Source organism: Balaenoptera ricei, chromosome 5 (assembly GCF_028023285.1).
Source record: "Balaenoptera ricei isolate mBalRic1 chromosome 5, mBalRic1.hap2, whole genome shotgun sequence".
In the NCBI taxonomy this organism is placed as follows: Eukaryota; Metazoa; Chordata; class Mammalia; order Artiodactyla; family Balaenopteridae; genus Balaenoptera; species Balaenoptera ricei.
The window spans coordinates 18282729-18300050 of record NC_082643.1 but is presented as its reverse complement, the minus strand read 5'-3'; the positions used below and the strand labels follow the sequence as shown (position 1 = coordinate 18300050).

At 35.4% G+C, this 17322-nt stretch overlaps 1 protein-coding gene across 5 annotated transcripts in view; it reads right to left on the bottom strand.

The window, feature by feature from the left end:
- RAP1GDS1 (Rap1 GTPase-GDP dissociation stimulator 1) overlaps positions 1-17322 on the bottom strand; it is a 168402-nt gene that overhangs the window by 1608 nt on the left and 149472 nt on the right. For all 5 annotated transcript variants that reach the window (XM_059922450.1, XM_059922451.1, XM_059922453.1 and 2 more), the window contains 2 exons: positions 12107-12233; positions 8367-8495 (listed from right to left, as the gene is read on the bottom strand). In XM_059922450.1, coding sequence (XP_059778433.1) covers positions 8367-8495; positions 12107-12233 — 256 coding nt within the window. The remainder of the gene's footprint in view (positions 1-8366; positions 8496-12106; positions 12234-17322) is intronic.

Sequence of the window (17322 nt, the reverse complement as noted above, 5' to 3'; positions counted from 1 at the left end):
CTTAATTGATATTTATAGAGCATTCCATCCAAAAGCAGTAGAATACACAGTCTTCTCAAGTGCACATGGAACATTCTCCAGGACTGATCACATGTTGGGCCACAAAGTGAGCCTTGGTAAACTTAAGAAAATTGAAATCTTATCAAGCAAATTTTCTAACCAAAACGCTATGAGATTTGAAATTAACTACAAGAAAAAAACTGTAAAAAACACAACACGTGGAGGCTAAACAATATGCCACTAAACAACCAATGAATCACTGAAGAAATCAAAGAGGAAATCATAAAGTACCTAGAGGCAAATGACCACGAAAACACAACAGTCCAAAACCTATGGGACACAGCAAAAGCAGTCCTAAGAAGGAAGTTTACAGCAATATAATCTTACCTCAGGAAATAAGAAAAATCTCAAATAAACAACCTAACCTTACACTTAAAGCAACTAGAGAAAGAAGAAGTAACAAAACCCAAAGTTAGTAGAAGGAAAGAAATCATAAAGATCAGAGCAGAAATAAATGTAATAGAGACAAAGAAAATGATAAAAAAAGATCAAGGAAACTAAAAGCTGGTTCTTTGAAAAGAGAAACAAAATTAATAAACCTTTAGCCAGACTCATCAAGAAAAAACAGAGGAGTGGGCTGAAATCAATAAAATTAGAAATGAAAAAGGAGAAGTTACAATGGACACCACAGAAAATCAAAGGATCATAAGAGACTACTACAAGCAACTATATGCCAATAAAATGGACAACCCAAAAGAAATGGACAAATTCTTAGAAAGGTGCAATCTCCCAAGACTGAACCAGGAAGAAACAGAAAATATGAACAGACCAATTACAAGTACTGAAATGGAAGCTATGATTGATTAAAAAACTCCCAACAAACAAAAGTCCTGGACCAGATGGCTTCACAGGCAAATTCTATCAAATGTTTAGAGAAGATTTAACACTTATCCTTCTGGAACTATTCCAATAAAATCACAGAGGAAGGAACAATCCCAAACTCATTCTAGGAGGACACTATCACCCTGATACCAAAACCAAACAAAGATACCACAAAAAAAGAAAGTTATAGGCCAATATCACTGATGAACGGAGACGCAAAAATCGTCAACAAAACACTAGCAAACCAAATCCAACAATACATTAAAAGGATTACACACCATGATCAAGTGGGATTTATCCCAGGGATGCAAGGATTCTTCAATATATGCAAATCAATCACTGTGATACACCACACCAAAAAATAGAAGAATAAAAACCATATGATCATCTCAATAGATGCAGAAAAAAGCTTTGGACAAAATTCAACACCCTTTTTTATGATAAAAACTCTCTACAAAGTGGGCATAATAAAGGCCATATATGACAAACCTACAGCTAACATCATACTTAATGGTGAAAAGCTGAAAGCATTTCCTCTAAGATCAGGAACAAGACAAGGAGCTCATCAGTGAATTCGGTAAAGCTGCGGGATACAAAATTAATACACAGAAATCTGTTGCATTTCTATACATTAACAACAAAAGATCAGAAAGAGAAATGAAAGAAACAGTCCCATTTACCATCTCATCAAAAAGAATAAAATACATAGGAATAAACTTACCTAAGAAGGCAAAAGACCTGTACTCTGAAAACTATAAGAGGCTGATGAGATAAATCGAAGATGACACAAACAGATGGACAGATATACTGTATAATGTTCTTGGATTGGAAGAACCAATATTGTCAAAATGATGATACTACCCAAGGCGGTCTACAAATTCAATGCAATCCCTATCAAATTACCAATGGCATTTTTCACAGAACTAGAACAAAAAATCTAAAAATCTGTATGGAGACACAAAAAAACCCCAAATAGCCAAAGCAATCTTGAGAAGTAAGAACGGAGCTGGAGGAATCAGGCTCCCTGACTTCAGACTATACCACAAAGCTAGTCATCAAAACAGTATGGTACTGGCACAAAACCAGAAATATAGATCAATGGAACAGGATAGAAAGCCCAGAAATAAACCCACACATGGTATGGTCAATTAATCTATGACAAAGGAGGCAACACTATACATTGGAGAAAAGACAGTCTCTTCAATAAATGGTGCTGAGAAAACTGGACAGCTACATGTAAAAAAATGAAATTAGAACATCCTTTAACACCATACACAAAAATAAACTCAAAATGGATTCAAGACCTAAATGTAAGACTGGATACTATAAAACTCTTAGAGGAAAACATAGGCAGAACACTCTTTGACATAAATCACAGCAATATCTTTTTCAACCCATATCCTAGAGTAATGGAAATAAAAACAAAAATAAACAAATTGGACCTAATTAAACTCAAAAGCTTTTGCACAGCAAAGGAAACCATAAACAAAGCGAAAAGACAACCCACAGAATGGGAGAAAATATTTGCGAACAATGCGACTGACAAAGGATCAGTCTCCAAAATTTACGAATAGCTCATGTGGCTCAATATCAAAAAAAAAAATAACAACCCAATCAAAAAATGGGCTGAAGTCCTAAATAGATACTTCTCCAAAGAAGATATACAGATGACCAAGTGGCACATGAAAAGATGCTCAACATCGCTAATTATTAGAGAAATGGAAATCAAAACTGCAATGAGATTCCACCTCACACCAGTCAGAATGGCCATCATCAAAAAGTCTACAAACAATAAATGGTGGAGAGGGTGTGGAGAGAAGGGAACCCTCCTACACTGTTGGCAGGAATGTAAATTTGTATAGCCAGTATGGAGAACAGTATGGAGGTTCCTTAAGAAACTAAACATAGAGCTACCATATGATCCAGTAATCCCAGTCCTGGGCATATATCTGGAGAAAAACATGGTCCGAAAGGATACACGCACCCCGATGTTCACTGCCGCGCTGTTTACGATAGCCAAGACGTAGCACAACCTAAATGTCCACTGACAGATGAATGGATAAAGAAGATGTGGTACATATATATAGTGGAATATTACTCAGCCATTAAAAAGAATGAAATAATGCCATTTGCAGCAATATGGATGGACTGGAGATTATCACACTAAGTGAAATAAGTCAGACAGAAAGACAAATATCATATGCTATCGCTTATATGCAGAATCTAAAAAAAAAAAAAGATACAAATGAACTTATTTACAAAACAGAAACAGACTCACAGACTTAGAGAATGAACTTATGGTTACCAGGGGGGGAGGGGGGGTGGGATAGATTGGGAGTTTGGGATTGACATATACACACAACTATATATAAAATAGATAACCAACAAGGACCTAGTGTACAGCACAGGGAACTCTCCTCTCAATACTCTGTAAAAAACCTAAATGGGAAAAAAATTTGAAAAAGAATAGATACATGTATATGTATAACTAACTGAATCACTCTGCTGTACCCCTGAAACTAACACAACATTGTTAATCAACTATACTCCAATATAAAATAAAAATAAAAAAAAATAAAATAAAACATTCACTAATAGAGTATAATGGTAAAACTAATAATAAAAATAATCAGTTTCATTACAATGTAATAAAATAAAAATAAACATAGCGGAAAGGCTAAAAAAATACAAAAAATGAAACCAGAACCAACGTTTTTAGCAGAAATAGAAAAATCCACTTTAAAATTCAGATGGAATCTCAAGGGACTCCAGATATCTAAAACAATCTTGAAAAAGAAGAAAGTTGGAGGTCTTACACTTCCTAATTTCAAAACTTACTACAAAGCTACAATAATTAAAACAGTGTGGTGCTGATATAAAGACAGAGCAATTAACAGAATAGAATAGAAAGCCCAGAAATAAGCCCTTACATATATGGTCAAATAATTTTCGACAAGGGTGTCAAGACCATTCAATGACAAAAGGACAGTCTTTTCAACAAATGGTGCTGGTAATATGCACAGGAGAAAAATGAGGTTGGGCCCTTACCTTACATCACATACAAAAGATAACTCAAAATAGATCAAAGACCTGAACATAAGAGCTAAAACTGTAAGATTCTAAAAGAAAACATAGGGGGAAGACTTCATGACATTGAGTTTAGTAATGATCTTTTGGATATGCATGAAAAGCACAGGCAACAAAAGGAGAAATAGATAAACTGGACTTCATTAAAATTAAAAACTTCTGTGTATCAAAGGACACAACAGTGAAAAGGCAACTCTTGGAATAGGGGAAAATACGTGCAAATCATATATCCAATAAGCATTTAATACACGGAACATATAGAGAACTTTTCCAAGTCAACAACAAAAAACAACCCAAATAAAAAGTGGGCAAAGGACTTGAATAAACATATCACCAAAGAAGATAAGATATACAAACAGCCAATAAGCAAATGAAAAGATCCCCAACATCACAAATCATCAGGGGAATTCAAATCAAAACTACAATAAGATACCACCTGACAACCATTAGGATGGCTATTATCAAAACAAAATCACAAATATTAGCGAGGATGTATAAACTGGAACCCATGTGCACCTCTGGTGGAAATGTAAAATGGTGCAGCCACTGTGGAAAACAGTACAGTGGTTCCTCAAAAAATTACACATAGAATTACTGTATTATCCAGCAATTCCACTTCTGTGTATATAAGCAAAATAACTGAAAGCAGGAACTCAAACAGATATTTGTGCATTCATGGTCACAGTGGCATTATTCACAATAGCCAAAAGGTGAAAATAACCCAAATGTCCACTGATGGATGAAAGGATAAACAAAATGTAATATATACAAACAATGGAACATTATTCAGCCTTAAGAAGGAATGGAATACTAACACATGCTACAACATAGATGAGCCTTGAAGACATTATGCTAAGGGAAATAAGCAAGACACAAAAGGAAAAATATTGTATGATTCCACTTACATGGGGTACCAAGAGTAGTCAAATTCATAAAGAGAGAAAATAAAATGGTGGTTGCCAAAAGCTGGGAAGATGGGTGATTAGGGAGTTATTGTTTAAAGAGTATGGAGTTTCAGTTTGGAAAGAAGAAAAAGGTCTGGAGATGAATGGTGGGGATGGTTGCACAGTGATATAAATGTACTTAATCCACTGAACTGTACATTTAAAAATGGTTCAAATGGCAAATTGTATGTATATTTTACATTAAGAAAATGCCTGAACAATTATGAACATGCTCGAAACAAATGAGATCACAGCAAGGAAACAGAAGATATAAAGAAGAGAATAGAAATTTTAGAACTCAAAACTATAGTACCTGCAACAAAAAGCTTGATAGGCTCAACAACAGAATGGAGAAGACAGAAGAAATAATCAGTGAACTTAAAGCAATACAAATTACCCATCTGAACAACGGAGAGATAATAAACTGGAAAAAAAATGAACAAAACCTCAGGGACCTGTGGGATATAACTAAAGAGCTCACATTTATGTCATTAGAGGCCTTGAAGGAGAAGAGAAATAAGGTGGGACTGAAAAAGTACCTGAAGGAACATGGTTAAAAACTTCCCAAATTTAGCAAAAGACATAAGCCTACAGATTCAAGAAGCTGAGCAAGCCCTAAACAGGATAATCCTAAAGAAATCTATGCCAAGACAAATCATATTCAAACTTTTGAAAACTAAGAGAAAAAAGTCTTGAGACAGAAATGACACCTTACCTACAAGGGAAAAAACAAACAGTGAGATAGTAGATTTCTCATAAGAAACTATGGAGGCCAGAAGAAAGTGGCACAACGTTTTTCATATGAAAGAAAAGAACTGTCAACCCAGAATTCTATACACAGAGAAAATATTTTTCAGAAATGAAGACGAAATCAAGATATTCTCAACGAAAATGAATAAATAAGGAATAATAAAGGAAATGAGAATTTGTCACAAACAGACCTAACCTAAAAGAATGGCTAAAGGAAGTTCTCTAAACAGAAAGGGAAAAAAAGGAATTTTGGAACATCAGAAAGAACAGATATAGCAAATACATATAGATAAATACAATAGGCTTTCCTTTTCTCAAGAGTTTTCTGGATTATGTTTGATGGTTGAAAACAAAAATTATAACACTAATGTGGTTCTAAATGTATACAGAGGAAATACCACTAATTTGAAAAGACATATGCACCCCATGTTCATTGCAGCATTACTTAGAAAAGCCAAGATACGGCAACAACTTACATGTCTATGGATACGTGAATGAGTAAAGAAATTATAGTGTGTGTATATAATGGAATATTATTCAGCCATAAAAAGAATGAAATCTTGCCATTTGTGACAATACGGCTGGACCTTGAGGGCATTATTCTAAGTGAAATAAGACAGAGAAAGACAAATACCATATGATCTCTCTTATATGTGGAATCTAAAAACCAAGTTCATAGATACAGAGAATAGATTGGTGGTTGCAGGGGGCAGGGATTGGGGTTGGGAGAAATGGGTGAACTTTTTAAAATTAATTTAAATAAATGGAATAAATATTAAAAATTGCAATAATAATAAAAAACCCAAACAAATAGTAAATGATTTTTGCTTACTGATTAAACAACACACAAACTTTTTGTTTCCCACTGCTCTCCGACTTGGGTATCATATTACAGTTAAAAAAAACAAAAATCTTACCAGTTACCCAAATAATATTTCTATTTTTCTCTAACAGTGCATCACTAAAAATACTGGCCCTGGAAAAATTCAGAAAATAACCAAAGGAAATACTTCCTTAACTAAAGACTTAACACAAGAGTGTCTTGACCATTTATTTATTGGTCAAAATGAGAATGGATGAACTCTTTGTAAAGGAGAACATTTGAGGGTTTGCCCAAGCAGGATTTGTGGAAAGTATCAACAATTACCTCAAAGAATGCAAGCAAAGCAGAGGTTACTGGGGCATTCGTCAGTACAGCAGCATAGAACAGAAAACACTACTGTGGGCAATGCAGACAGAGCCATGCCAGCAACATCCAAAAAGATGGAGCCTCAAGCCAAGGAATTCCATGCTTCCAGTTCCTTTAGCAAAGCTGATGCAGCTGCAGAGACAGATGCATCAAACCACTTTGACCTGATGCCATTACACAGCCCATTCATTTAATTCTCCTCGTTCAGATCAAAGCTCATCAAGCAACCCTTGATGCCCGTCTGCCCTGAAGGAGTCAATGAGCCAGACATGTGCACTTGGGGTGTTCTGAGATCAGCGGCAGGCATACTTCTCATTATATATAAGTAAACTACCATTCCGGTTTTGTACTTGGATAAGGTGAGCCTGCCCCAGGAGACATATCCACCCTTGGTGTGTGCACAAAAAAGTCCACCTAGAAACCCAACTCTGCCCATCAAGGCTCACGACCAGAGGTGCTTTCCCGACACCCACCCCCTCTACTGCCCATCATTTTGGTTGTTACCATCACCTTGAAAGTGCCTGTCACTAACCAGACAGGACAATTGATGTTCACCACTCCTCACCCAGCACCACTGCAATGTCCCTGCTTACTTCCTTCACAGTCTTGGTTTCCTTGTCTAACAAATGGTAGTAATAATAATGATAACCAACTTTGTGGATGGAATTATGTAATCTTTAAGCATGAATAAAAAAGGTGGGGGGATGACAGAGTGGATTAAAAAACATGACCCAACAATATGCTGCCTACACTTCAAATACAAGATACCACAGATTGAATCTGAAAGGGTAGAAAAAGATCATGTGAATGTTATTCAAAAGAAAGTAGGAGTAGCTATATTAATATCAGATAAAGTAGACTTCAGAGCAAAGAAAACTACCAGAGACAGAGACAAACATTACGTAACGATAGAAAGGTAAATCCACTAGGAAGGGTGTATGCACCTACCAACTGAGCTGCAAAATATATGAAGCAAAACCTGATAGAACTGAAGGGAGATACAGACAAATCAACAATAAGAGCTGGAGACTTCAACAGCCCTCTCTCAAAAATTGACAGACCGAGTAGAAAATCAGCAAGAATACAGAAACACCATTACCAAACAAAAACATCTAATTGACATTTATAGAACTCACCACTCGATAACAGCAGGATACATGTTCTTTTCAAGTGGTCCAAGAAATGTATAACAAGATATGCCAATGATTTCTTGAACAAACTCCTTAGCTAATATCATGGTATACAAAATCAGAATTTGTTCTTTATATAAAATATTTTAGGGTTAATGAAACATAAAGGTATTAATTTTTTAACATTGACTTTTGCCTATATTTGCTATATAATACTTTTCATTACTAAGAATTTTTTGGGAGTATTTGCAATGTAAAAGTAATCCTGTATCTTCCATAAAATAATTTCTAATGTTTTAAAACCCAAAGCCACCATTTACTATTATTTTATATTTAATGTCAACCATATGTTGATGAATATCAAATGACAGAAGAAATACGTACCAGATCCCATGAGAGCACAGATCAGGACCATGGAATTATATTTGATTTCAGGAGCACTTCTCTCATCTGCTAGCAGTGTGTGTAAAATCTGTACAAGTTTAGCACTTTCTAGATCTTTCTCAGCAGTGCCTGGAACATGAAACGAAGTATCAGTTATATTCACTGGGTATGAACCTGGTACAATCTGGCTAAATACTACTTCCCTTTCTAGAAACTGATAATGTGAAACCTTTCAAAAGGGACTGATAAATAATAATGACATAGATATACAATATTAAATTTAGACCTTGTTAAAAGGGTATTTAGATCTAAACTTCAGTAGATATTTCAGGAGTTTAGGCTTAAAATTCAATATTAAAACATTCCTTTAAACATGAGGCAATTAAAAACCTTTATTATGAAAACTGTTAAACATACAAAAGCAGAAAAGATAGTATGATACACTATGTACTATCACCATCTCCAAAAATGATCATGGCCAACTGTGTATCTTCTGTCTCTAGTCTTATCCACTTATTCTAACCCATCCCAAATAATTTTGGAGCAAATCCTATAATCACATAATTTCCTCCACAGGTTATTTCAGCATGTATCTTTAAGAGAATCGGACTCTGCAATTCCTATCAAAATCCCAAGATGATTCTCCATAGGAAATAGATAAGCTTATACTAAAATTTATATGGAAAGTGACAGGCCCTAGAAGAGGTAAACAATCTTGATAAAGAAGAATAAAGTGGGAGGAATTCCTCTACCTGATATGAAGGTCACTGTATAGCTACAGTTATCAAGACAGTGTGGTGTTGGTGGAGAGACAGACACATAGGTCAGAGGAACTGAAAGAAGACCCTAGAAGTAGACCCACACACATAAGCACAACTGATTTTTGACAAAGGTACAAAATCAATTCAGTTGAGGAAAGACAGCCTTTTCAATAAATGGTGCTGGAGCAATTACATCCATAGGCAAAAAAAAAAAAAAAAAAAAAAAAGAAACCCTGACCTAAACCTCACATCTTATACAGATATTAATACAAAAAGGATCACAGAGTTAAATGTAAAACTACAGGACTTTCAGAATATAAATAATCCTCAAAACTCAGTAGTTAGAAAATGGGCAAAGATCTAAATAGGCATTTCACCAAGGAATAAATACAGATGGCAGATAAGCACATAAAGATGTTCATCATCAGTAGTTATTAGAAAAACGGAAATTAAAACTACATGAGATATCACTATATATCTATCAGATTGACTAAAATAAAAGAAAAAAACAGGGACAATACTAAACGCTGGTGACAGTACAGAGCAAATTAGACCACTTATGCAGTGCTGGCGGGAATGTAAAATGGTATAGCCACTCTGAAAAACAGTCTGTCAGTGTCTCTAAATATCAATCATGCAGTTACCATACAACCCAGGAGTTATCTAGTAACTCCTAGGCATTTATCTAGAAAAATGAAAATTTATGTTTACATAAAATCCTATACATGGAATGTTCACTGTAGCCTTATTTTTAAAAATCCCAAAGTGGAATCAGCCCAGATGTCCTTCAATACGTGAATGGTTAAACAAACTGTGGTACATACATATCACAAAATACTATTCAGGAATGAGAAGGAATGAACTATTGACACACAAATCAATGACTCTTTAGGGATTTATGCTGAGCAAAAGAAGCCGATTCCATAAGGTCACATACTATATGATTCCATTTATATATTTTTGAAATGAAAAAAATTTTAGAAATGAAGGGAAGATTAGTGGTTTCCAGGGATTAGGAGCAGCGTAGGAGGTAGGTGAATGTGGTTATAAATGGAGAATCCTTGTGGTATTAGAACTGCTCAGAGACACCTACACAGGTGATAAACTGAATATAACATACACACAAGTGAGTACAAGTAAAACTGGGGAAGTCTGAATAAGATAGGTACATTGTATCAGTGGTTGGGATGTTACACTAGTTTTGCAAAATGTTACCACTGGGCAAAACTGGGCAAAGTGTACAAGGGATCTTTCTGTATTATTTCCTACAACTGCTTGTGAATCTACAATTATCAAAAAAAAAAAAAAAGGATAAGGACTCTTAAAATGTTGCTTTAATACTATTATCATACAAAACTTTTATAATAATTCCTTAATAATATCTAAAAGCCTATAAGGATACAAGTTTGGAAAAATATGGTTTTCAAAGTGTATTGTATATTAAAAAGGTAGTATGACCTTATTTTTAAATCTTAGGCTCAAGAAGCCTAGGAAACACTAGGTGACAACAGCCAACAACAAATATGATTATGTTTTGTCATTTTATATCCTAACATCTTTATGTGCTTATTTGCCATCTGTGGTAAGGTAAACAGACTCAGGCAAATGCTCAGCTATCAGGAAGCAGACAAAATTAAAGCCTATTTAGAAGATACTAGTTATGAAGGGCACAAGACCAGATTCACCCCAGGAAAGGAAGTCAAGGATACTCTGAAATTGCTCTATCAATCACTTTAAGCCATTTTTAAAAATCAAGCCATGAACCCCGTTTGGTATTCAATGTCCTCACCAACTCTCACCTCTTCATCATAGCTTCCCCTCTTAAAGGTGTCTGGACCTCTGGACAGACTCACATCATCTAACCAAACCATGGAGGAAATCACAGCATCTTTAACCTAAGTTAGTGACCAAAGCCACATATATCTTCTTGACGTTTTCTATCTTTAAAATTCAAGAAAATTTTACATCCTACTTTTACCTGATTTTTAAAAAATTATAAATTGTTTTAAAGTTTATAACCCCTTAAGAGGACAAAAATTCAAATCTCTCGTACCTGAAATCTGAGTCAATCTGACACTGAAGGAGATATACCATGTTTATCTTTTGGCTTCTCCTTCCTGGGATAAGGCCTGGTGGGTCCACTTGCCCCAGGGTGAGAATTATGGACAAAAATCATCACTGGGAACTGAGGTGATCAATTAACAGTATTTACCCGAACGGCTTTGAACCGAACAGGACATGCCTACTAAGTCTATAGTCCTCCTTTATGTAAGGCAACCTCAGGCCTTACCACAGGCCATGTGACTGTGATTGTCCCCAGCTGACTGCGTATCAGAGCTTGGTTCTGGAGACAAAGTTGCTACCCATAAACTAGATGCCTATGAGCTAGCTTCTCCTGAAGAATTCTGAGTAACAGGAACGCTACTGCTAGAGAGAAACTACCTGAATCATTTAGACTCTGCTTTGGGGGAATTCTGAATGTAAATACACAGAAGAGTGACATAAAAGGTGAGAATTTAGAATGAAGGCAATGCTGTAAAGCAACAGAAACCATGGTGATAGAGAGGAGGAGGTTAGTAAGAGAGAATCAGTAGTAGAGATGGAAGAGAAGGTCTGGGTGTCTGGAAGAGTAGCAAACCCTAAACTTGTTGTTGTATTCTAAGTATTGTTTCACTTCTCCATGAGGTCTGCTGGAAATGTTTTCTGTATTCCCTAAGTGCCTAAACTTTGAGGTATCATTTAAGAGTCAAACTAACCTTAAAGCATTACCCTAAAAATGTTACCAAAAGAACAACCAAAGGGGACAGCTATGGTGACAATCTATAGAATATGATTTTACATATACTCAGATCCAGACGGGTACAGAAACACACTGGCAAAATGCTTCTAGTCAAGGTTCTGTCTGACTTCTATTCCACTCCTGTGCTTCCTTCCATCCAAGATAAAAATAGGAGAAAAGTTTGTCACTGGGGTACTTACCCAATTCTAAAGCTGCTATTAGTGCCAAAGCAACAAGGGCTTCATTCTGCATTATTACATGTTCACTAGTTGCCATGGTAACTAGATGCTTGATGCCACCACTTTGTACAATGGTTTTAATTACATCCTACAATAAATTAATATCACAGAATTATAAACTTTAATTTTAAACATAAAAAAACCGCGTTACCATCAGTCAATTCACTGTTGAGTGGTTTTCTGACAGTGTCCCTATGAATCATTACATTTAACCATAATTTCTTTTTCTTCACAGAAGAGAAAAAGCTTTTAGCTTTAAATAAATTCATCAAAAGATGACAACTTAAATTACCTAAGCGAAAAAGACCACTGCAGTTCATATCAAGGAATAGAGAGTCCCAGAAGCTAACAAAGTCAAAGAAATAAAAGTGCCATTGCCCCAAATGAAGACTTACCACGAGATCAACAAAAGAGAATAAATCTTGGAATAATAATAATGTAAAAAGTTCTTCCTTTCAAATTTTTATTATAACACCAGGTAGTTTTTTCAGATGCATCAGGTGAAGCTTTTTACGTATGTATGTGTGCATGTATACATGTATGTATGCAGCCTTTTAAAACCTTTGTTGGATCTAACAACACTAGATTACATACAAAAGGACTTGAGCAGAACTTAAATCAAAATTCTGTCTCCCTCATTTCTCACGGTGCCCACAGCTCGGTCCTCTCCAGCGGCAGAGGGGCTGTAGGCTCCAGACTCAGTAAATCCCACTGACTTTGAGCAAACTGCTGACTCTCTCTGCATCTCAGAGACTTCACCTGTAACACTGAGACAGTGTAAGTGTATATCTCATAGCTTTTTGTTATAATTACAAAGTTATTACATGAAAAGCACACATAAAAGTATACAGCAAAGGCTAGATGGAAAGAAATGGCTACGTTTATTTCTAGTACTCATTTTTGTCTTCATCTCAGGGTTTTGTTGGATTCAATATGATTTAGTAGAAAGCCTCAATTATAAAATATTTTAAAAGTAATTTTACTACTTTTCACTATTTTTAGTAATTTGAAGTAAGCACTGAATATTTTAAGTAGCCTGTCCAAGTTAGCTTCAATGGTACAAAACTGTAATTAGAAATATTTTCAAATTAATTTGCTAAAATATTGGAAAAAGGGTTTCCTTTATGCTTCTACCTTACGTAAATTTTTAAGAAAACTATTTATAGACAGTATCTTTGCTTTGAATCCAAAATTGTTTAGTGAGCAAACAAACATTCTAAATCAACAGAGTCTAAGTTCTGAGTTTTTACAGCAGTTGTGTTCTAGCATTTAATGTCTTTTCACAACTTTTTTAGAAAGTGAGAAACTATCTTTTAAAGCCTTTTCTAATGAAAAGAAAGCCTCCCAATATAGTCAGCCCTCTGTATCTTCAGGTTCTGCATCCATGGATTTAACCAACCATGTATTGAAAATATTTGGGGAAAAAATTGTCATAAAGTTTCAAAAAGCAGAACTTGAATTTGCTGTGCGCTGGCAACTATTTAGTATTTACACTGTATTTACAACTATCTACTAGCATTTACATCGTATTAGGTATTATAAGTAATTTAGAGATGATTTAAAGTATAAGGGGGATGTGCGTAGGTTAGATGGAAATACTATGCCATTTTTATATAAGGGACTTGAGCATTCACAGATTTTGGTATCTGAGAGGGTGCCCACTCCCCCTCAGATACCAAGGGATGAGGACGACTATATACTGCTTTATACTGCTTACTCAGAGGCAGTTTATTTGAAACTGATACAGAATTCTTAAAATTAGTAAAGAATTTTATAAAAATCACAAAGGAGCTTGTTGAGTAAAAAAGATCAAAAGAGATTCACAAGATACATATGCAGTCACCTAGGAAGGTTCCTGGACTGTCATTTCATCCTCTCTTTTGTGATTCACCCTCAAAAGCCCACTGTAGTAGAAAGAAGGGAAAGGAATGAATGTGAATGAAGAAAATTTGCACATCAGAAATACCAAAAATCACCACCCCCCCCGCCCCGACCCCTTAAATCAAAGCGTAGCTTCTTTTCCATCTCACTTTTCTGGAACAAATATCTGAGAGTACTGTCCTTTAAAGTGCCTGCCCTCTCTCCTCCTACTTCAGTAAATGCTTACTGAGTTGCTACTCTACAGAATGGGGGATAAAAGATAAATGAAGCATTGTACTTGTGTCATATGACAAAAGAGGATTATTACTACTGACAGCTACCCTGTATGGAGAAACGCCTATACACTGGACAACACTCATACACTGGGTAACTTACAGATAGTAGCTTATTTTTATCCTCACAGAAAATCCCACGAGCTAGATATTATCTCCAGTTTATAGATGAAGAAACTGAAGCTTAGATTAAGTTATGGAATTTGCCCCAAATCAGACAGTGATTAAATGGTAAAAAGCCAAGATTCAATCCAGGCAGTTTGACTACTAGGTCTTGTTTTTAACCATTTGTAGTCTATGGAAAAGCATACACACTGAATTCATCATAATGCCAAGCAGAGGCAGTCATTTAATGTGATTTGAAGGGGCTCTATCAATGTATTTTAAAGTTATATTTTTAACTTCAAGATTAAAAAAAAAAAAGAATATTAGCACCACTCCAGAGAGCAAGAAGGTTCATCTGGAGAATTAAAAATAATTTTAACCAATACACTTCTAAAATTAATCCAGAGATTATTTTAACCTCTCTGAAACCTTTTCATTTATAATAAGTAAACTGTAGATATACATAATGAGACATTTTCTCTGGGTAATCCTTCTAAACCTTAGATGTTTCTGGAGAGTCCTTAAGAATTTTGGAAATATTTTATAATGCTTTACAAAGTTTGAAACAATATTTTATTTCTTAATACTATTTTTCAAGGAGTTTTCTTATGGAAAGCTAAATTTTGGTACATATATAACTAAGGCAAATTATCTATGTTAACAGGCTCACATATTTAGCATTTATGGTCAGTTTGCTCTTAACTGTTGAGATAAATCCAGCTAAAGACTCTGTTGAAAATTGTATAACAATGTTGTTACAATGGAATGGTTTGAGATAGGCTTGAATTTGAGATAATCGATTTATAAGACTGTAGGCTGGTGTAGCTACTGAATCACCTACCAACAAATTTCTTTTTTTAATATTGTATCATCAAAGCTCTCAGTATAGGTTTAAGTAAATGTTGGATGAATAAGCAAATGACTAAGTACATTTGTTTAAACAAGTTTTTAGCTTGATACTGATGAAGAATGTTTTACTCTTCAGGTTAAAGAAAAGTGCCTACTTTGATAAGAGGGAATTTTTATATTCCTATTGTAGAGGCAAACTATATTTCTTTCTCTGTTTTTGATCTCTGCAGCCAGAAGGTCCAGCTAGCTGGTTAGGAGTACTAGCCTAGGGCACTCTTTAGAGGGAAGATGTAATTTTACCTACTGGCATAAGCACAAGGATACACCATATATGGCTGAAAGGCCTAAGCCAGCATGCAACACCATGAATCAGTGCAAACTTTTGGAGGACTGGACTCTAAGGTAGAATTCAGGGTGACTTTAAAAGGAGTAGAATATTCAAAGTTTAAGAATAACATAAGGACATGGGCTTCCCTGGTGGCGCAGTGGTTGAGAGTCTGCCTGCCAATGCAGGGGACACGGGTTCGAGCCCTGGTCTGGGAAGATCCCACATGCCGCAGAGCAGCTGGGCCCGTGAGCCACAACTACTGAGCCTGCGCGTCTGGAGCCTGTGGTCCTCAACAAGTGAAGCCGCGGTGGTGAGAGGCCCGCACACCGCGATGAAGAGTGGCCCCCGCTTGCCACAACTAGAGAAAGCCCTCGCACAGAAACGAAGACCCAACACAGCCAAAAATAAACAAATAAAATAAATTAAAAAAAAAAAAAAGCTTGCCTTCAATTTAAAAAAAAAAAGAATAACATAAGGACAGAGCTGTGATTCACAACAGTTGGTTAAGGATATACAGGAATGTAACAAATTTGTACCTAGTGTTTAATTATTTTAAAAGCTTACTCCAGAGCAGCATTTTCCAAAGTATGTCCAGTGGAATGTTAATAGATGCCTCTTGCAAAAAAGACCCACAGTTAAATAGCTAAAGTTAAGGAAGTTTCTTTAGAGCTTCTACAGAATTCTAAAGGCAAGTAAAGGGAATGCACTATTATCCTAACTACTCTGACCATGAAACCCTTTTTCTTGGAACATTTCTTGGGGTTATTATTCGATAGAACATATTTTGAGAAATGCTGTTCAAACAGAATCATCTATTCCTTTAATGTTTGTTAAATTTAAAAATAATTTAAATTAATAATTCTAATCCAGAGCTCAAATAACACACCTTGTATTCTAATCATTAACATCTATGAATCAAGGTTCCTATTGCCTCTTAGCAGCAGTATAATCTCAATTGTAGGAAACATATGTAAAGCAAAAAGTAGCCTATCTGGTACTGAATTGTAAAAAAGTTAAAATGTAACTATAAAGTTGCAATCCCATATCATTTCAAATTGTTTATTACACACACACACACATCTAGAAAGGTACCATCCCATATTTCTCATAAGTCTTTTCAAAGAACCTACATGGTGATGGATGCTTGATGGGTATTTTATTTGAAAACTTTTGAGGGGAGGGAGTATGGTATTAGATAAGGGAAGGGGAATCTGTGATAATGAAACCCACAGAAAAGCCTCAAAACCCTCAGATCTCAACATTACAGCATTTGAATAGCTTTGGTTCCAAGATTTGGTTATTTAAGATGATGGAACGTATCTTCCTGTGGACACATTTTTGTGTACACTAATGGTTTGGTTATACACTTCTGTTAGTTGTTAGTGAACTTAAGGTATATTATGGATTAATCAAGTCTTCGTTGGCCTAACCACCACACGTAACAAGAATTTATCTGAGAGTTCCAAATTCAGATGCCAAAACATGTCTGTTTGTTGTAATCTAGTTAACAGAATTATGGTTTGCCTAAATGAAACCACGGGTAAGAATTCTCATGGAATGGAGCAAAGAATTAGGTAAAGACTCTGAAAAGGATAGAAGAGTGATTTGGCAGTAAGCAAGTTAGGGAATGTCAGTTCTTCCCATAGTCTCTTATTTTGATGAATGGCATGATTACCCCACCTGGTGCTAAGCCCCAAACTTGGAATTCTCTCTAAAACCTCCTTCTCCTTGGGCCCCACTTT